The sequence below is a fragment of the Bidens hawaiensis genome, unplaced genomic scaffold, assembly GCF_021521415.1.
Source record: "Bidens hawaiensis isolate Kalapana, Puna unplaced genomic scaffold, B.hawaiensis_p1.1 tig00028455_1, whole genome shotgun sequence".
NCBI classification, from domain to species: domain Eukaryota; kingdom Viridiplantae; phylum Streptophyta; class Magnoliopsida; order Asterales; family Asteraceae; genus Bidens; species Bidens hawaiensis.
Window position 1 is genome coordinate 194,409 of NW_027494637.1, and position 22,975 is coordinate 217,383.

The 22,975-nt window shown below is 37.2% G+C and overlaps 1 protein-coding gene and 1 pseudogene across 1 annotated transcript; both read left to right on the forward strand.

Annotated features, from left to right (window-relative positions):
* The first annotated feature begins 6,432 nt into the window (after nt 1–6,432).
* Nucleotides 6,433–20,776, forward strand: LOC143576993 (cinnamyl alcohol dehydrogenase 2-like). Its single transcript, XM_077060951.1, has 5 exons — nt 6,433–6,454; nt 6,575–6,655; nt 19,122–19,215; nt 19,320–19,433; nt 20,562–20,776. The coding sequence occupies exons 1-5, from the start codon at nt 6,433–6,435 to the stop codon at nt 20,713–20,715; spliced, it is 465 nt and encodes a 154-aa protein (XP_076917066.1). The 3' UTR covers nt 20,716–20,776.
* Nucleotides 20,772–21,086, forward strand: LOC143576994 (vomilenine reductase pseudogene; annotated as a pseudogene).
* Nucleotides 21,087–22,975: the final 1,889 nt, after the last annotated feature.

Here is a 22,975-nt window from a genome sequence, read left to right on the forward strand (position 1 = left end):
TCCGAGTCATCCTCCCAGTATTCAAGTTCGTCGGCCTGTTGTACGGAACGCAAGCGTTCGTCCAACTCAGCCTGGAATTCTTTTTGTCGTGCCTCCGCCCATGCCTTAACTTCATCGAGAGTTTGGCGGGGGAGTCTTCGTTTCTCAAGCTGGGTATCAGTGGATCCCAGTAGGCGATCATTTACTGCACTTGCCCCCGCTTGAGTAACTGGGGTAGTGTTCGTAAAATTTACTTCACTTGCCCCGGCTTGGGTAACCGGGGTAGTGTTTGTAAAAACTGTGTTACCGGTATTCACCCCAGTAACTGGGGTTGTGATTACCGGAATTTCTCTAACCATCTTTGTAGAAGTTTGAAAAAACTGGAGAAAAATAAAGTTCTAGCTTTATGCACGGATGGCGCCAATGAAGAAACACTAACCTGACCCCGGGCAGATTACGGATAACCTGGGGGTTAGATAGATGTTTCCCACAAGGGGTTAGACCCTGAGAAGATGGTTCTTCTGATAACCTGCAAAACAGACACCGTGAGCTCGTCACTGAGAAGGGGGGGGTTCCTCCTTGTGACCACCCTCCGGCGTGAGAATCAGACTAGATTGCTCTTTAAATATAAATGTATATTAAGAGATTGCTAGAGCAGATATCAGGTATAATATGTAATACGAGATAGTATATGATGATAATATGATAATGTAATAATGTGTTGAGATGATCATACCATTTGGGGTATTTATAGCCGAAGGTAGGTTTCCAAGGAGGTATGGCCGGCTGCAACAGTGTTCCTGTTCATCAACAGTAGCCTACGCACGTGCCCTGCTGGTAGTTGGTGGGTAGGCAGCGGCTGATAGTGACCAGGCCTGCTGTATACTATTCCCTTTCCACCAACTGCCGGCTACGCACGTGGTATGACAGTAGTTGGTGAGTAGGCAGCGGCTAATAGTGATACAGTACAGGAGCATGCTGCTCGCCATACTGTATCAGTGAGCTGTCGTATCTCTGATCAGATCTTTCGCCCATACCTCGTCAGGTACAGTAAAAGATCCTTCAGTATACAGACTGGCTTATTTGGGCGGGAGTATTCCCCCTCCCGCCTCTGTGCGGGATTGCTCCCGGCTTTGCTCATTCCTTCAGGTGACACTGATCGAGAGCTAAGTGCCTTGTGTGTGTAGCCATGCTGCGCGGGTGGCCTTCCCTAATGGCTTGTATCCGAGGCTGCGGGGACAGGCGGAGTCCTTCACCATTGGGAGGCATTTCCTGCGGGACCAGCTTGCGTACTGCGCGTAAGGACGTCACGTCTCTGAGCATGGTTGGTCCTGCGGATCCAGTTGGTCTCTGCGCAGACGTCCCTGTTTAAGGTGAGTCTTGCGGGTCCAACTGGGCTCTGCTGGGACCTACCTCTTCAATGGGCCAACACTTAAAAAATACCAAAAGATGAAATTAGTTATAGTAGAGTTATGATGTTCAAATCCAGATTATGCGAATTTTCTACAATTAACCATTTGGTATTGGTTTGATTTCAAGTTTCTATGGTGCTTCTCAAACTAAAACCATTATTAAAGTTTAGGGATGAGCAAATTCGGTATTGGTACCGGTACCGAATCGGTACAAAAGTTTTGAGTTTCGGTACCAGTTCCAAGAATTTGCGATTTTCAGAATCGGGATTTTCGGTACCGATATCATCCCTAGTAAAGTTTTAATCACTATAAACCAAAATGAAATTATTGACAGTTGAAATTGAACCATACCGAACTTTTCCTATATATTTGATTACGATTATATGCCATGCATAATCTTTTATACTTTCAAATTATGCATTTTCGTAAGAAACATGAGAAAGTATCTTATTATTGATAAAGATAGTTTTAAAAACCAGATCATAAAAAAATTACTCAAGTTTTTATGTTTGATCTTTAAAAAAGTTTATGCACTTGGAAGAAGAAAATCTTTAAAGCTTATATGATAATTAGATGACATTATTATCTATGTTTTATAGCCTTTGGCTCCAAACTAATCCACACATTATTTGAAGCTGCTTATGAAAAGATGAAAGTTGTATAGCATACAAATTGATGAATGACGAAAAATTGTATTAATATGATGCTGGTAAAGAAGTGATAAGACTGGTGACCCGTTAATACAAACTAAAGAAGTTATTTTGTTGATGAATTGACTTTTTGGTCAAACTTTACTTTCGGTTAGAATTGGCTTTTGCAGGCGGATATATGAGAAGCAACCGATGGGCTAAGGTGAAACAATAGTGACGGTCAATGAAGATATCAAAATTTATGCCGGTGTTTGGTCAATAGACTTGACTTGGTAGTTATAATTAACAAGTACACTCTCTAATGTGTAGAGAACATGGAAGCAACTAGGTTCATCGCATCGCGCGGCGGCGCGGGTCATAACTAGTTAACTATGAGCCTATGATGGTTTCTATTACTTTTTATTTGAATAGTATGTTTCCATGAATAAATTCAACTTGTACACAAACTTTCTATTTGGATTTTAGTATGTTTTCATGGATTTTAAAGAAACGTGTACTTTGGATTTTCTATCACATTTTGTTGTTTCTTTTTATAATTAACGAACATATCGCATTTAGTTGTTTCTTTTTATAATTATTTATCATTCAGAGATCTAACCAAACAGATACATTTCTTTCAGCACGAAAGGGCTAAAATAGTCATTTGGCATGGTTATTCAGATGTACAACCAAACAGCCTTAACTGGTTCAGCACTTACTGGCTCAGAGCCTCTTAATCATTCAGCACTTAATGATTTAGTATTTACTAAACAGCCCCTAAAAAAGTTACTTTTATATAAAGCTATTCATAGAAAGAGCTAATTATTCATTTATTTGTATAAAATACTCCCAACAACCATCTTTACTCACCTTGTAGGTGGCCATATTTAAAATGGTCTGGGATCTTTAGTTGGTATCCGATTACATTCGGAACTGATAATAAAATCAGTTTTAATCCGATATGAGTTTGAAATACTTCAAAACAGTGTTGTAAAAACTTCGATTAGGCTTCGATTTATCGCTAGTACTCACTTTACGGATTATTTTGGCCTAATTGGTCAATGGTTAAATATGACCAAAATCAACAGCTTCTGGCGAAGTTCCGACCAAAATTAGCGGTTTCTGGCAAGATTCCATAAAAAACTAGCGGTGGGCGAGATTCCATAAAAAACTAGCAGTTTCATTAAAGTCTTCCTGCCAAAATGTGTTTATGTATGTATATAACTGAAAATTACATATGAAAATGTATGTGTGCCTGTATATATGAAACTGAAAATTATAAATTAAAGTATGATTCGATTAATCCCAATTAATTAGCGTCTCCAACCTACCGCCTGACTATTGAAAATTATACATTAAAGTCTGATCCGATTATATGCTTACCTATTACAGCAAGCGGATTAGTAACCGCACCAGGGAAGGATGCAACCGACATGATTGTTAGCTTGATCGGGTTTCGTTTTATGGTGTATAGTTAAGGATGATGACTAGGGTTCTTGAGAGGAATCGATTTGGGAGAGATGAGGCACACAAATTTGTATGTGTTTTTGATTGGTTATAATGTTAATTTATTATCTCTCTATATACACCCAAGAGAAACCATTTATTAGCTAGTAAGAGTAATGTGACTCATCAACAATTATCAAACTAATCTTACTATACTAATAAAAGAAAATGTTGAAGTTTAGGTGTCAAGCTTAGATTTCTCATAATTTCTAATCTCTTATCTCATTCATTCTAGCTATCTACGGGTCATGGGTCAAAACCATTTTGTCAAATGAGTTATAACAAAGTGTGGATTTTATTTATTATTGAATTAAGTGTAATTTTCATCCCCGATGTTTGATTAACTACGCAACTTTAATACATTTTTAAACTTCTTGCATATCAACACCTAACGTTTCCACTAAAATCATGATATTGTAGTACTTTTCGTTCACCCCGTTTGTTTTTTCCATTAACTCTACATTAAATTAATTTCTAAGTATTTTGATAATCACAATTGAAATAACTAACCTTATTTACTTTTATCATTTGACAAATCCCGTGTAATACATGAGTTCAAAAGCTAGTATATAATAAAGTATTATAATAATTTTAATCAGAAGGGTAAAATCGTTTATTATACTTTTTTTTGAACGACCAATTTTATTAACAAAGCCATCACATGACTAACAAGTAACTAGCCTTTTTATATCTTCTTTAATTATATTGTCTGACACCCATGTGTTGTTAATAATAGTATCATTTACGTCTTTCATAAACTCCAACAAGCTATGAGGATGATCGATTATATTGATTTTCGTTTGCCTTTATTATATAGATGTTTAAAAATCTCTCTCTCTCTCTATATATATATATAATAGAGATAAGAGAGACAAAATGAAAATGTTGAATTTTAAGAGTTTTACCATATTACTAGCACAAAGTACAAGTACATATTGCATCATTTACAAAACCCGGTATGATAGATACCAAGACCCAGATTTTGAAATAATTTGAACCCAGCGCTTTCCTCTCTCTCTCTCTCTCTCTCTCAATTTCCCTCATCTTTTTGCTTTCAGCCGCATCCTTTTCATTCGATTTCAAGAGGTATTTTCTTCATTAACACCTTTGATTGCCTCATTTTCTTTTTCGTATATTGATTTCGTTATTCATCAGGAGGGAGAAGACAAGGAATGACTTGAAGTCTCACGATCTGTTGATTCAAACGAAGGTAAAAATGGAACCGTCGCCAGTAAGGATGACAAAAAAAAGGATGAAGTTAGTTTTTTGTTTGTGCTTATATAACTCGTCAAAGCTTTGCCTTTTTCTGTGATTCATCGTTTATCATGTGGATTCATTCTGTTTGTTTATAATTCGTGTTGTGCAATTGGTTTATACATGGATTACCAGAGGATCTTTTTGGTAGCTCTCTTAGTTCTTCAAGAGGAGATTCGTAATATATTTTAATTGATTTGATTTTGTGGTTTAGGATGCCAATTTGTAGTCTGACTATGTGTATTTGTATGTGTTAATTGTTTTTTGTTTTTATTGTTTTTGAGTTTGAATCTGTCTAAATTCAGGGTTTTGGTTTGAGATTGTTTGATTTACTTGTTGTTACATCATTTTTGTGCAAATCAAAATTGTTTAATTCATATCAATTGGAAACAAATTTCAAAATCACATTTACTGATATTCTGAATTTTACAAACAGATGCAGTTTTTGTTTCTTGGCTTTAGGTTGTGTGGATTCTAAAGTTTAGTATGTCAGAACTATGGTTTTTTGAAATTTAACTGGAAATAGGCCAAAGTAAATTGAAAGTATTATTTATGCAAGTGTTATTTATCCTTGGGTTTAATGATTCTCTAAAGCTTGCTTCTTTTTTTTTTAATTTAATTTGCGAGTGTATGATTATACATTTTTACTTATTAAAGTGAGAGTTTTTAAACATGTTTGACAATTTAAAATTGGCCGTAAAATAATGCACAAGATCTCATACATTTTTACTCATAATCATTTTTTATTGCTACACTGGATTTTGGTAACCTTTTCATCTATTTATGTAATCTTAACGGACATTGGTTCTAAACGAGTCGTTTTAAAGTAACACGAGTTTACAATCTTATAAATCTTATTAAATACATCATATTTAGAAAAAACAAGGCGTTCAAAATGACTTTGAGTCAATTTGAGTTTTGAGTAAAACGAGTTCGTGCAAAAACTGGTCGTTTAGTAAGTGATGTTTGAATAATTCACTAAATAATATATACAACTGATTAATGTTTAAATTATGTTAGACTAAATGTCATTTAAAGGTTACTACTGAACGCTGCATATTATGACATTGCTTATATTTTTTTTATATATATTTTAAGTATTTGTTTTTGTTAATCTACATGCAAATACTATAGGAAGTAGTCTGCAGTTCTGCACACTGGTTTACTATGGTGCTGAAACTTTGAGATGCTTTGGATGCCACCATGTTACTGTTGAAGGAATGACCTTAGTCCAAATATTATTATTTATTTTATTGTACCTTTTTACTACCACATAATATAGGTTGCAGACCCATTAGAGCAGTGGAATTGGTGCTCCACTTGAAAATTATATATATTCTTGATCATCTTGAACGAGTTGTGTGGAGTGACTAGGCTGCTTTTTTGTTTTTATATCATGTCTGGTTTTTATTTATCGTTAGGATGTAAAAAGATTTATGATGTTGCAGGTTGTATAAAAAGGATGAGTCTGTGAAAACCTCAAAAATTGATGCTGATGTACAGTAACTGTTACTGTAACTGTTACCGAAGGTAACAAAAAATACAAAATTATTGGATTTTAGGTTAGACATGTATAATGTATATGGTTATAAATGGGCCTTGTTTTGGATTGTTTTGATTTGTAGGAACTAATACTTGCATCAATTGTCATGATGGATGTTAATTCTATATCAGGTGGTTATGTGTATTACGCTACATGCTCTATGATGGTTATTAAGGTAAGGATGCTTATTATCATTATTATTTTAAAATTTTTTATTTTTTATTATCATTTCTAATTATCTGTCTTTTTAGAGAATGAAGATGTTATATACAATGCAGTCAAGAAGAAGGATGTGAAACTTGTGCCATGCATATTAGACTTCGGTCGCCCAGGTTATTCTTTCTTTCCTTTTACTTTATTATTATTATTTTTGTTTTTTTTGTAAAATTGTAACTACTATAAGGGATGTTTGACAGTAAATAATGGGCAGAGGACTAGAAGAGCGTTTGTCTTTTAAACGGGATAAAAGTCATGTTCTTTTTGGCGACACAAAGGTTTGCATCCTACTACTTATAAGGTTTTGCATGGTGTTAGTATTATAGTATAAGTTTCAGACCGCCGTTTATTATTGAAACGGATAGGTCGGGTAACGAGTAAAATAACAAATTCGTTTAAGTTATTTATAATCTTTTGGTGTATGTAAATGGTATGAGTTAAAATAGATGTGATGACGAAGCTACCACCAAACATGTAATAATAAGTTATTAATTCCCCCGAGGTGGAGCATGGGTAATTTTTTAACTTGATGTAATTACTAATTTAGTATTATTTTACATAAATTAAAACCTAGCGTTTGATATTTGTTGTTAAAATAATCATATTTCGCTTATTAAAGTGGTTTTGGAACCGCATAAACGATGTTGTGACCCGTTCATGCTTTAGGGAGTTGAGCAAGAAGACGCCAATGAGTTTTATAAGTAATATGGGTGAGTACCATGATTTTGGTTTTATATATTTATAAATAAAATTATTCATGTTCGGTTTATGTTTAAAAAAACAATTTTTTTGGTTTGGTTTGGTTTTGCTATAAAAAAAACAAATCGTCTGAACTAAAAAGAACCGATTTTAAGCAATTAACAAAAAAAATTAGGCTCAAAGTTTCATGCCTAAATTTAGAATTCTTTTTTTCTATTCGGTCCCAAAACTTTAAGCTCTGTGATAAATCGAAACCGAACCGGGTTAATTATTAATAAAAAATTCTTAACGATTTTTAAAAAACCAACTTATCGGTTTTTGATTCTATTTGGGACACAAACCTGCATAGCTTACTCACGTTAAAGTTTTTTAATTAACAAAACCACACATACCCGAGAAAGACTATTGTGATAAGTTGACTTTTAAAAGTCCAAGTGTGATAATCATCATACCTTCTGTTATCAAAGTTATTTTTAGATGAAATTAATTAATGGGTTCTTGAGCTTATGCTAATAAACCCATATGTAAATGGGGATTAGCATGGTTTTACACTTCTAAATTAGAAATTTCCCCTTAGCAACCACTTTTTTTTTTTACTATTTAAGGATTAATCATACATGAAAATAATTAATCATTATGTTGTGTATATCGAAAATGACTAATACAATGTTATTGGGCTGAGGGGGTTTTGTGGAGGTAACCCTAACTGGGCTAGGCCCATTAGGGTACCATGATGGTGGCCATGAGACTCTCTATATAAGGAGGTCTCAACCTCCTTATTAAAGGGTCATGCTCAATAAGAGCCACCACCACTTTTTTGTGTCTGTAAACAAGAGATCTTAGGATTTCTTAGCAGTCACCTCCACACCCCCGAAAAACATTGCAGGTCTCAAGCAGCCGGAGAAGAAGATCAAGATGTGGTTCGTTCATCTCGAAAATCCGTGGAAACATCGTCATGGATCAGGTCAGATTCATTTCATGCTTCGACATTGGCGCCATCCGTGGGACGGCAACGAACTACCCTTCGATCTTCATCTCGGCTGTCAGATCTCTCCCAGGAAAAACCCAGATCTGGAAGTTTACAGAAAAAGGCTTCAAGGCTTGTTCTATTAAAGCTCAAAAAGATCCATAGATCTAAAAGAGGCTTCCAGATCTGTGAAAAAGAAACGACCTGATTCGAATGATCAGGTTTCCGGATCTGTGATGGTTTTAAATCTGCTCCGAGCTTCAGATCTATCTAGATCTGATTTACAGATCTAGATCTAGATTACAAACCTGGATTTTAGGTTTAAAGTTGCAGATCTGACTCTAAAATTGCAGATCCAGAAATTACCAGACTTCCGCCGCCATGTACGCGCGCCCGCGGATTCTCACTCCGCAGCCGTGCATGTGCCGTCGCGGAAACCACCATCTGGGTTTTGCGCAAGAGACCTCCGCCATGCACACGCACACGCACTCACGAGTCACCACTCCATCGCCGTGCATGCGCGCATCAGGCCTCGCGCCAAACTTAAAGGTTGGGAATCCTCATAATATCCCATATGACTACGTGCCAAACTTAAAGGTTGGGAATCCTCATAATATCCCATATGGCTACGCGCCACACTTAGGTTGGGAATCCTCATAATATCCCATATGGCTATGCGCCAAACTTAAAGGTTGGGAATCCTCATAATATCCCATATGGCTACGCGCCATACTTAAAGGTTAGGAATCCTCATAATATCTCATATGGCTACGCGCCATACTTAAAGGTTGGGAATCCTCATAATATCTTACAGCCCGTAAGTCGCCTCACGCGCAGGCTTTATTATTATTATAGCTCGTAAGCCGCAACTCGCGCAAGCTTCATTATTCTTACAGCCCGTAAGTCGCCTCACGCACAGGCTTTATTATCATTATAGCTCGTAAGCCGTAACTCGCGCAAGCTTTATTTTTCTTATAGCTCGTAAGTCGCCTCACGCGCAAGCTCCATTATTATTACAGCCCGTAAGTCGCCTCACGCGCAGGCTTTATTATTATTATAGCTCGTAAGCCGCAACTCGCGCAAGCTTCATTATTCTTATAGCTCGTAAGTCGCCTCACGCGCAAGCTTTACTATTCTTACAGCTCATAAGTCGCCTCGCGCGCAGGCTTTATTATCATTATAGCTCGTAAGCCGCAACTCGCGCAAGCTTTATTTTTCTTATAGCTCGTAAGCCGCAACTCGCGCAAGCTCCATTATTCTTACAGCCCGTAAGTCGCCTCACGCGCAGGCTTTATTATTATTATAGCTCGTAAGCCGCAACTCGCGCAAGCTTTATTTTTCTTATAGCTCGTAAGCCGCAACTCGCGCAAGCTCCATTATTCTTACAGCCCGTAAGTCGCCTCACGCGCAGGCTTTATTATTATTATAGCTCGTAAGCCGCAACTCGCGCAAGCTTCATTATTCTTACAGCCCGTAAGTCGCCTCACGCGCAGGCTTTATTATTATTATAGCTCGTAAGCCGCAACTCGCGCAAGCTTCATTATTCTTATAGCTCGTAAGCCGCAACTCGCGCAAGCTTTATTATTCTTACAGCTCGTAAGCCGCAACTCGCGCAAGCTTCATTATTCTTACAGCCCGTAAGTCGCCTCACGCGCAGGCTTTATTATCATTATAGCCCGTAAGCCGCAACTCGCGCAGGCTTTATTTTTCTTATAGCTCGTAAGCCGCAACTCGCGCAAGCTTTATTTTTCTTACAGCCCGTAAGTCGCCTCACGCGCAGGCTTTATTATTATTATAGCTCGTAAGCCGCAACTCGCGCAAGCTTCAATATTCTTATAGCTCGTAAGTCGCCTCACGCGCAAGCTTTACTATTCTTACAGCTCATAAGTCGCCTCGCGCGCAGGCTTTATTATCATTATAGCTCGTAAGCCGCAACTCGCGCAAGCTTTATTTTTCTTATAGCTCGTAAGCCGCAACTCGCGCAAGCTCCATTATTCTTACAGCCCGTAAGTCGCCTCACGCGCAGGCTTTATTATTATTATAGCTCGTAAGCCGCAACTCGCGCAAGCTTCATTATTCTTACAGCCCGTAAGTCGCCTCACGCGCAGGCTTTATTATTATTATAGCTCGTAAGCCGCAACTCGCGCAAGCTTTATTATTCTTATAGCTCGTAAGCCGCAACTCGCGCAAGCTTCATTATTCTTACAGCTCGTAAGCCGCAACTCGCGCAAGCTTCATTATTCTTATAGCCCGTAAGTCGCCTCACGCGCAGGCTTTATTATCATTATAGCCCGTAAGCCGCAACTCGCGCAGGCTTTATTTTTCTTATAGCTCGTAAGCCGCAACTCGCGCAAGCTTTATTTTTCTTACAGCCCGTAAGTCGCCTCACGCGCAGGCTTTATTATTATTATAGCTCGTAAGCCGCAACTCGCGCAAGCTTCATTATTCTTATAGCTCGTAAGTCGCCTCACGCGCAAGCTTTACTATTCTTACAGCTCATAAGTCGCCTCGCGCGCAAGCTTCATTATTCTTATAGCTCGTAAGTCGCCTCACGCGCAAGCTTTATTATTCTTACAGCTCGTAAGCCGCAACTCGCGCAAGCTTCATTATTCTTACAGCCCGTAAGGCTTTATTATCATTATAGCTCGTAAGCCGCAACTCGCGCAAGCTTTATTTTTCTTATAGCTCGTAAGCCGCAACTCACGCAAGCTCCATTATTCTTACAGCCCGTAAGTCGGTTCACGCGCAGGCTTTATTATTATTATAGCTCGTAAGCCGCAACTCGCGCAAGCTTCATTATTCTTACAGCCCGTAAGTCGCCTCACGCGCAGGCTTCATTATTATTATAGCTCGCAAGCCGCAACTCGCGCAAGCCTTATTATTCTTATAGCTCGTAAGTCGCCTCACGCGCATGCTTTATTATTCTTATAACTCGTAAGTCACCTCGCGCGCAGTTTTTATTATTCTTATAGATCCGTAAGTCGCCTCGCGCGCAGGCTTTATTATTCTCATAGATCCGTAAGTCGCCTCGCGCGTAGGCTTTATTATTCTCATAACTTATAAGCTGCCTCGCGCGCAAGTTATGTTACATTATTATCAAGATGCGCGCTCCATCTTTTATCATGCCTCGCGCCACTATGATGCGTGCTATATCTTATTTATGACAGGGCACCATCATTATCTTAAGGACCGCAACATGTCACCATCATGGAGAAAACCTCCCAAAACTCAGACAATAAAGACAAGGCCAATGGAAAGGGAAAAAACCGCCCCATGACCTAACACACCTCATAAAGTCCAGCGCTCCACCTAGACGCTTGCGCGCCCAGGAGCAACGCTGGACTTGGGGGGGGGCTTGTAGGGGTATGGTACTAAACCCGGTTTTACGACCCTAAATTTATTATGTTTGGCTTATTTTATTATATGGACTAATACAATGTTATTGGGCTGAGGGGGTTTTGTGGAGGTAACCCTAACTGGGCTAGGCCCATTAGGGTACCATGATGGTGGCCATGAGACTCTCTATATAAGGAGGTCTCAACCTCCTTATTAAAGGGTCATGCTCAATAAGAGCCACCACCACTTTTTTGTGTCTGTAAACAAGAGATCTTAGGATTTCTTAGCAGTCACCTCCACACCCCCGAAAAACCATTGCAGGTCTCAAGCAGCCGGAGAAGAAGATCAAGATGTGGTTCGTTCATCTCGAAAATCCGTGGAAACATCGTCATGGATCAGGTCAGATTCATTTCATGCTTCGACATTTAGAAAACGAAATTTTAAACGAGGTTTTCTTGTTTTACGCTGTGATGTTTGCTCGTGTCTAATAATAACCCAACCATTAATTTCATTGTGTGAAAAAAAAATTCATATCGTCTAACATATTTTACTTGAAAAAAGTGGTTACATGATGGTAAATAAAGGAAAAACTTGTGTGATGTGCGTGATGGTTGTTATGCCCATCACGTTACGTGTGAGATGGAGATGATGGGGGTGGTGTTTAACGATACCATTAACCATCATTTTGTTCACGTAGTACATCATTCCCCTTCTCCCTTTAACCACACCTTGAGGTGTTGTTTGCTTTATGAAAATAGCTCTATGAGAGCTCCTGCATTGTATTTGTTTTCTCACAAACGTTTCATCAAAAATCAATTACATGTTTTCCATCTCAAATCTCAAACACATATATTACATATTAATCGATTTCATTAAAATTAAATAATTAAATGATTATTTTACCCTTAATGAACTAATTAAAGAACTACTCACATATATCCCCCTTTTGAAAACCATATATTACATATGCCCCTAATTTAAACCAAAAACGAGTTGGTGTTAAGACAAACATATCAAATATAATAAATTCAATTGGATTCGATTTTTTTAACAAACGAACACGAACAAGGTCAATACCTTAACGAACGAACAAGAACACTAATTTTCGTTTTCTGGTTAGCTTAACGGACGAACATGTATAAGGTCTCGTTCAATACGGTTTGGTCCGTTCCATTCACCCTACTAGAGTAAATGGGTAATTGCACAATTCCAAGAATCAAGACCGAGTCATGAGGAAACCCACATTCAATTCTTTTATTTTTAAGTAGTGATTGCACAATACTCCGACAACTTTTAACCCACCTATGCACTTCCCTTTCATGTTTTCATGTTCTGAAGTAGATTGGTTTGCATTGCATGATTACTTTCCCTATAATGCAACCGCCATCCTTTTTTTTTGTTATGAAATACAAAATGGCAAATGGGTAATTTCTTAAGAAAATATTAATATTGAAAATATTAAATATGTAAATTGATTTTAAGGGCTGGGGGGATATATATGTAAATTACATCCTTAACTATTAAGATGATTTTCTTAAAAGGTGTTCTAAACAATATTTTAATATAGAAAACAATGACACGCGCGTATAAAATATATTAATATATTCTAGAATTTATTTTGAAAAGATTTTTATATATAAATCGTGAAAGTAATCTATATACTATTTTTTAACCTTTGACCGTACATGTTTCCACGTTTCGTTAGTTTTAGGGGTTTTTTAGATACACCATGGGGTATTTAGGAAACACCCACCCATTAAGCCACGGATCGGCCGATCCGTCGCTTATGGCTTGAGTGTATTTGAAAGTTGTGTTTTTTTTGTCCTTTAGCTGTCTTTTTTATTATTTTATTATGATTTTGTTATTTTGTTGTCTTTTGTTTTATTTACCCCTTATTTTTGTTTAGTTTGGTTTGTGTTTTTTTTGTTCGGGTGTAACCGATTCTTGATCGGTTTTGGAAGGTGACAACGAAACAACAATTTTGTATGTCGGGTGATAAGGAACGAGATTTATATAATAATAACGACTTATGTTTGTTTTCTTTTTTTGTATGTCGGGTGTGGTAACAGAATTTTTGTCGGTTTTAAACTAATAACGAAACAACAATTTTAAGCATAACGCATGACCAGATTTATAAAATAATAATAATTAATACATTACGAGTTCGAAAAAAAAACAGACGAATTCGGGAAAAAGTAACAACATACAAAAAACAAATCTAAAATGCGGCACCACCCGCGTCGTCATCGCTCCCCCCCTCGTCGAAATGTGGCGCTGGTATCATGTACTGGGCTCTATGCTGCTGGGCAGACATACAACCAACCATCCAGGTGATCTGACCGCGCATCTGTGACACGCGGCTCCCTGCAGTCGACGAGCATTTCTTTAAGGCGTTCAAGGGCCCATGTGAAGTTACACTCTTGCTCCCTAAAGATAACTGCGTGCGCAATACAGAAAGACTTTGATGTCGACGTCACACCAACAAACTGAACGAACGACCACTTGTACATGTTGGTGTTGTACGTCGTGTCAATCAGCAACAAATCTGGGAACGCACGCCACATGGTATGCGACTTCTCGTGAGAAAAGAAAAAACATTCTTTGTCCTATTGGTGGAAGGATTCGCCCATGTGTAAAAGGTAAACCCATGAGTTTGAAGAAAGTTTTCAAGTACCTACGTTGGGTTTAACAAAAAATTAATAAATATTACAAATATTCTTATTAAACATGATTATTATAATAAAATGATATTATTAATAATATTCTTATTAAATCTTACAGAATATATATTTTTTATATATGATAAAACAAAACAATATATATTCAAAATAATATATATATATTAAAAAGACACTTACAAGATAATAATATTCTGACAAAAAGTACCTGCATGGGGGTGTCACCAATTTTATCTTGGTCACGAAGAACCTTTACGACGTTGTTTATATCCCTAGTAATACATTTGTTACCGGGAAAGCTTTTCTTTAGGGCTGATTTAATTTTAGCAGGCCTCAGACCCTGCCTATGCAACGTCGCAACCATATCAATTTCTTCGTCGGTCAGTTTCCTTAGTGTCGGGTGCCTCTCCTCAAACAAAACGGGATCGTGGTTGTGCGTCTCGTTGACAACCTCTAGCTTCCAACAACCACCTGGCGCGTTGTACCTCCCGACAAGTTTAAATGGACAACCCCTTTTAATACTCCCGGTATGCCTCACCGTTCCCTTGAGTTTTGGTTCCCCACCTCGATTGCATACAAGTTCAACACTTCTCTCCCTTGAACGTTGGACTGAGATAACACAACCATGCTCACGTCCTGTCTTCTTAACCCAATCCACCAACTCAGCAACGGAATCAAAATACTGATATGAATCAATGTAAATAAAGTAATATTTAGTAACGTGTTGAAAAAGAATAATAATATTTTTTTTTTAAAAAAATAGGTCATACATTATTAGTTACATAAGAAAATGACGTCTCCCGTATGAAACGATCACCATCATCATCATCATCATCATCAACATCGTCATCGCCTCCTTCGCGGTGACCCTCTTGAATGCCATCAACGACGTTGCTCGTGACTGGTCTTGACATGTATGGTTGTTCTCCTAAATGTTACTGGTACGGAATCTGAGTTCCGTAATACGGACCGTCTACATGTAACTGCTGCGAAGACTGACTATAAGACTCCTCGACTCTGGCCTCATATGTATTAGACGATGTCCTATTATCCTCTGGCCACGAAGGGTAACTACCGCCGTATATGATATACCCCTGATAAAAAATATTTTGGCAAGACAACGTATAATATTTAAAAAATAACTAACGCGTTGTTGTACTATATAAACACACTAAATAACCTGGTCAGGATTTGGTAAGTCGTACTGCTCGATATTTCCATGCCTCGGCTCATGGTTCAAGTCGGGAGTTTATTCAAATATGGCAAGCCCGACTGCTCCGGCTTATCGTTGTATGCGTTGTAACACCCCGACCAAAGGCGGATTATACATCGGGGCGCCACATATTGTTTCATTACTCGTGACACTATTGGGTGTCAATATTTAATAAATACATTCATTCGCGCACGCGCAAGTAGACACAAGATAACATAAATCAACATAAATCAATATATTATAAGGCAAAATATTCGAACAACAATAACTTGTCTTGATACATTTTAATCTAGGTCCAAAAGTAAAAACGTCCTACGTGTCCACAAGCTCCAAAACAGCTACTGCAAACCTGAACATGTGTTAAAATAAACGTCAAACACTTGCGTGTTGGTGAGAAATCAAGTTTAATAGATAATAGATAACAATAAATCTGCGCGCAACACGTGTATGTCTGGTGTTTAACAAGGGTGCAATCAGATTGTGATCAAGCCTAAATAGATCATAGCTCATAGTTCATAGTTCAATCCGTGCTCCCAATTGAGCACAAAAACAAGAAAACATCTGTGCAAGTGTAAACAAAGAAAACCGTAAACGATAGGTCTCCCGTGTTCATCCAATGGATCCATGAAAACTTCGGAATAGGCCGAACAAAGCGGTTAATGATACACACATACAAATAAACAGCCAAGTAAACGTCCTCAACACATGGGATACTGCGCGACTAAAGTTCATAAACAAGTTTAAGACTCTAAGTTTGTACGAACACATGAACATCCCAAAACATTAAAAATAAAAAGGGATTAGGTACGAGATTACTCACTTGATAAATGATGCGGTGTAAGATAAAGCAAGAACCAACTTTAAACAAACACAAGTTAACCTATAAATAAGATTATTGTTTTAATGATTTGTTTTAAGTCTTGATATAAGTTAGCATAATTAATAAGTAAATTATTATATATAATATGTTACCGGAAAAGCAGGACAGAACAGGGAGGAAGACGGAGGCAGAGAGGGAGGCGGCAGAGAGAGCAAGGAGGAGGACATGAGAGATTACGTGTTTTGTGTGTGTAGTGTTAGGAAAATAACATAATAATTTATAGGGAAACCCTAGGGAACACAATCCCTAGAAAAGGGGAAAAGACCTCCAAAAAGTAAAAGATTCCAAAAGCAAAAGATATCAAAAGATATGGCAGCTGCAGGGGGCAAAGGAAAAGCTGACAGGGAACAGTAAACAGGCATGGGCGGGTCAGATAAAGGTACTGGTCAAGCATGGAAAAGCAGATCTCAAAAGATTATGTCAGTCACTTTTTCTGCCAACCAATGGGGTTGGTGCGCATGCTGCGCCGAAAGTAACTTTTCAGACGTAAGGCAGATTAGGTCAACAGTACAGAAGATAAGATATCAACAGCAAACAAGCAAGTTAAAACAGGAGAAAGGACACAAGACAGCGCGAGAAAGCTTCGAGCGCGAAGGCAAAAGTGCGCGAGCGCGAAGGCAAAAGTGCGCGAGCGCGAAGGCAGACAGAACCAACCTTTGCGCGCCGCGGAAAGAACTATATTTCTAAGCGCGCCGCGGGAAGAACTTCAATTCTAAGCGCGTCGCGAGAACTATATTCCTTAGCACGTCGCGGGAAGAACGGTATCCATAGCGCGCCGCGGGAAGAACTAAAATCCTTAGCGCGCTGCGGGGACAGTTCGTCTCGCATATCGCAGTAACAAGTGGTCTTCACGCAGGCTTCCTTGTAAGGAGTCTGGCGCGTGGAGCTGCGCAGACAACCTTAGGCGGGAAGGAACAAAGGACAGAAAAAGAGTTAGAAGAGAGGGAAACAAGGCTTAAGTGCGGGACGGCGACAAGAGGGAAAAGAAGGCGGAAAGAGAGAAGAAGAGGGACGGGACGGCGGGAAGGAAAATATATTATTATTATTAAAAGTAAAATATAAGTATGAATATTAAATCATAAAAGAAAGAGATCGAATCAGAGAAACGGGTACCTGGGTCGGGTCGGATCGGGGCAGATGTTATATGCGTAGCCCGACTGCTCGTCGTTCCCGTCACCAAACAAAATATCATATAAATCCATTATAGTTTAACAAACACAAAACACAAATACTTTCTATATCTAATCAACGAAAAAAATTGTCTACAATGAAAAATGAGAAATAAGCATGATATATGTAGAGAAAGGGAGACAGATGTGCCAAAATTAAGTTATTGACTTGATCAGCGGCGGATCGATCGATCCTCGGCGTATTAGGTACGGTTTATGACGGATTTGATCTGCCGATGTTGACGTGTACTCGATAAGCGGTGGATCGACCACTAAGCCGCGTATTTGGTACAAACATAATAAGACAAAAGCAGTTGACATAATAAGACAAAAGAGGGTGATCCTTAGCAGATCGGGCGATAAGCCGCGTAGTGGGTGGGTGTTTTCATTTTTGGGTGGTGTCTCTAACATCACCCTAGTTTTATCCAAATTTTTGAATGCATTTAACTTTGGTTTTATTGTAACGTTGTCTGAACTTAAAACTCTCTGTGATACATGCATCGGGAAGCTATAACTAAATTTAAGAATTAAGATAAGGCTATATGGTATGGTTTATTATGATCATTCTCTATCATTTTTCAAATCAACGTTACATCAGTATTTTATCTTTCACTTATCACTTAACTCAAATTTTATAGGAAATGGACCATTCTTTATTATTATTATTATCATTTTGTTTTTAATTCGATTTATCTTTAATTTTTAACAATAGAAACAATATTTAAAACTTAAAATAAAACGCATATCAAACTAAAAAAAATAATAAAAAGTTAGATAGATATAATATGTTCTAGGTAAAGGATAAAATACAAAAATTAATTATCGTACGTTAGGTACGTGACACCCTCAACTCTAGATTTCAAAAAACACGCGGTGACAAATTTGTAAATTATTTCAAATCGTTTCCATCCTAATTAACCGTTGCATCGATTATCGTACATTAGAGATTTCATACTTGAAGACGTGATTAGAGTTTAAAATCTTGATTAAATTGAGCGACGAATTTCGAATTTGGATCAGAGTCGATTTGTAACCGACGAATTTTGATCGCGAACTACTGTTGGGTTATTTATGAAACTGTCACCACTTGTTTTTTAATCTAACGCTCCGAAAGGTCACGTACATAGTGTAAGATAAGCCATTATTGTACGTTAACCCAACCCTTATGTTGTAACTTATCACTCTTATGTGTAATAGGGATATCCAACACTAAACATTTTCTATCCTAAAAAGCGTCTCATACTTAATGTGGTGTTACAAACCCTATTAAAGTTATTCTAAGGCTTGGGTTTTAGGGTTTCATAGTTCATCACACTGGTAATCTCGAAGAAGATCCGTCAATGTTCTTGCTCCTATCCATCACCCCTCTATCTCGAACCTCTCTTCAACATCCCCTTTTTTGTCCTTTCTAGCATCGCCACTTATACCAGTCGTTAAAATAATTCGAAACCACAACCACCCTATCAACTTAAAACAATTTATTTTTACTAAAAAATCTCACCACCAACATAAGGTCATATCGCATTCATTCAACATTTCCCATTACCTATGTCATTTTCGTACTTTCTGCACTCTATTTATATACTTACCATCCACACCATAATGTAATGTCCAACAACTACTGTTATCTCCGTCACTAGAACCTTTTATCAATGGTGAGCATCCAATCAAGGCCTATGGTTATGCTGCTCGTGACACTTCAGGAGTTCTTTCTCCACTTACTTTCTCCCGAAGGTAATAATAACAATAATAATAATTAAACACATTGTGCATGGTTTTTACTAATTTTGATATTAATGGAAATATATATGTTGTTGATCATAATTAATTAACAACAGGGTTACTGGTGATAAAGACGTGAGGTTTAAATTTTTGTATTGCGGTATCTGCCATACCGATCTTCACTTTGCCAAGAACGACTGGGGCTTCACTGCTTATCCCATTGTTCCAGGGTAAGTTTATATATATCGGACATATATGTGATATATAATTAGTTTGGACTAGTGTATATATTGTGCAAGACTAGGAGTAGGATAGATTTGCCGTTAACAATAATTTAATATATTCTCAATTCTCATGATTGCAACAATTTTCATTTTGATTCTTACCATTCTCACTGATTTTTATGGGATTTTATATTTTGACTGAATTGTACATATACAACTTGATTAATGTTGTTTAATGACCTATTTTGTGTTATTAACTATTTTGTTAGCTTAGTTACTTTACAAATTGATGATGATAGTCTACGGGTGTTCTTCGGGTTCGTTTTTCGGGTTTCGGGATTTACGGGTCGGGTTCTTCGGGTTTCAAAGTATTAAATCTTGACCCAAAACCCAACCCGAATCTCTCACGGGTTTTTCAGGTTCGGGTAATTCGGGTACGGGTTTTTTCGGGTTGGGTTAATTGGGTTTCGAGCATCCTAGAAAACAATACATAAAACAAAAAAAATTTAAAAAGCTACAATACTAAAATTAGAACAACATATTATTTTTTGCTCATAAGCAAATAATCGAATAATAAACCAACATAACTTGATAAAACAATCCAAAATAAGAGTGAAACTAACTCGAACCATATTCGTCTTCAATCAGACGTGATTTGGTTGTTCGATTACAGTTGCTCTTAGTAATAAATGGAAAACATAAATCAACAATAAACAATCGATCTTTAATAGTTGTAACGACACCAATCGATTAGGACCAGATTCTGATAACGTTTGTGGCTAAGACTAAGTTTATTATACCAAAAAATATATTTAATTTTAAAACTAAAAGTTTATTCGGTTTATTCGGGTTGACCCGAAACTTATAAATCAAACCCGAGAACCAACCCGAATTACTTCGGTTCAGGTTCGGGTTAGTCTTTTCTCGGGTTTGGGTTTTCGGGTCGGGTTAGTTCGGGTACGTGTTTTCTCGGGTTGGGTTCGGGTAAAAGTGACAGCCCTATAACAGTCCAGGTTAATTAACAGATACGAGTTATGTGTAATAGGTGTGTTGTATTGAGAGTTATCCAGTAACATTTTTATGTGTGCGTTTTCGTTTTTTGTTTATCAATTCGTTCTTGATTGATTAATGTAGGCACGAGATCGTGGGCGTGGTAACTGAATCGGCAGCAAAGTCGAGAAATTCAAAGTCGGGGACACTGTCGGGGTTGGATGCCTGGTGGGATCATGCGGATCATGTCAAAGCTGTACTAATGATCTTGAAAACTATTGTCCGAAACAGATTCTAACTTACGGTTTCCCCTATCATGATGGCACACGTACATATGGTGGGTAGTCGGACCACATGGTGGCCGATGAGCATTTTGTGTTGAGTTGGCCGAAGAATCTGCCTCTTGATTCGGGTGCATATTTGTTATGTGCGGGTATCACCACTTACAGCCCGCTTAGACACTTTGGGTTAGACAAGCCGGGTACGAAGGTGGGTGTGGTTGCACTTGGTGGGCTCGGTCATGTTGCGGTCAAGTTTGCCAAGGCTTTGGGGGCCGAGGTTACCGTGTTTAGCACCACGCAGGCTAAGAAGCAAGAAGCAATTGAAGGACTTAAAGCTGACCATTTCATAGTTAGCAAAGACCCTGAACAGATGCAGGTGGGATATTAACTTCTTGAAATGTAGTTAGTTACTATTATTTAAAAAACTCACTGCTTGCTTGCAAACGAGCTACCGAGCCAACTCTGTTTGTAAGCGAGCTGAGCCTGGGTCAAGGTAAGCTTGACTCGTTGGCTTGCTCGTCTAGATTGAAATCCAAAAATTAATATATTATAAATATTAAAAATTTGTAGTTTAGTAGTTACGAGCTGCTGAGCCCAAGCGCAGCATTTTAGGTCATTTAGATAAAGGAGCCGGCTCGGCTCGGCTCGGCTCGTTTACAACCTTACATTTGATGGTGTTTTTGTTGGTTTGTGACTTCAAACTTAACATGCTCAAACTCAATCTCCTTCTAGAAAAGAACTAGATAAACTTGCAAAACATTCAAAAGCAAAACATATAAATCTTAACTTTCAAACTATTAATTAAATCATAATTAACTAAACTAAACTTACCACTTTAACCCATTCAACTTTCTTTTAACTTGTTTTAAAATAACTTTCACATTCCCCATTAAACTGTGAATAATAATGAATTAATGAGTATTAGTATCATCCAAAATTCAAAATTCAAAATTCATAATGAAAATAAAAACAAGGTTAGGACCGCATGAATAATAATGAGATGGGTATCAAAAATTATACTCTTCCATCATATTGTTAAGCTGTGTTTATATCTATACTACATATAAAGAGAATTCAAAAGACCTCTTAATTTTTAAGATCGTGTGTTGTCAAAACTAGGCAACACGAGACATTTTATGTCATGGAACGCCTAGTCATGTTTTTTCCGAACGGTATGGAACGCCCAGTCATCATTTCAAAGTTTTGAAAAAACTCTTCCATAATCATTATTTTATTCCTCATCTATCTCTCTCTCTCTCTCTCTCTCTCTCTCTCTCTCTCTCTTATCCAAAATGCCATTATTTTATTCTTCACATGTAATGGTATGAAAAGATATACCATATTGATGTTAACTTAAAAGTTAAAACTGTAATAACAATAAAACAATTATATAATAATGCTTTGTAAAATATTATATGAATAATAAAACTAATTAAAATACTATTATACAATATCTCAAGAGTTAACTTATGAACCAACATAAACGACTAAATCATTGCAAATTGTCGATGCCAACGAATCGCGCGGGCACTCTACTAATTCTCTATAAGTAACTATCTAATAATTACCAATCAAAGTATCCGCCAATTTATTAAAAAAAACTCGTTGGGATGCCACTGTATGTTATTTTTTCTCATAAGTTATTGTATAATTTATACTTTTAGCATATACAACAAATTACATATTGATAAATTAATCACCACAAGATTAAATTTTGAAATGTCAGAAATTGTAAATTTTATGATGATATAATTCCCAATTATAAGTCTGTACTTGATGATATACAAAATATAGGTAATTACATAAATACATATTAAAAAGAAAGTTTAAATTTTATAATAAAATGGCAGCATAAAAGGGAAAATTAAATTAAATTCAAATAATGGCGATATATGGTTTAGGTAAATGAGCAAATAGTTTCTGGTAATCGACCCCTATTCACCAAAAATGAAAACTGTATCCAACCAAGCAAGTTTTATTTTATATTTTTTTTATCAATATATCATCAAAATTGACTTTTTCCCGACCTCTGTTGACGTTGTTATTCAACCCATTGTATTGAACGATGTTTGTAGCGACAACTTACATAGAAACCATTTTCACAGAATCTTGAACATGTTAATAGTCATTTATAGATGAGTGCCCACAATATTGATCGTTATTTGCCATCTCTCTGAACCGTTGGATCACAGTATTCTTATTTTGACTGATGTCATCAGCTGCATAAATATATGAAATTCCATTTCTATAATAGGATATAAATTTCAGAGGTTAGTT

Excerpts from the sequence above, each read along its gene's own strand:
- LOC143576993 (XM_077060951.1), top strand. The coding sequence starts at position 6,433 with ATGGATGTTAATTCTATATCAG. Across the intron at positions 6,455-6,574 it reads GGATGTTAATTCTATATCAG|AGAATGAAGATGTTATATAC; the intron begins GTGGTTATGTGT and ends CTGTCTTTTTAG. Across the intron at positions 19,434-20,561 it reads GCTTATCCCATTGTTCCAGG|GCACGAGATCGTGGGCGTGG; the intron begins GTAAGTTTATAT and ends TGATTAATGTAG.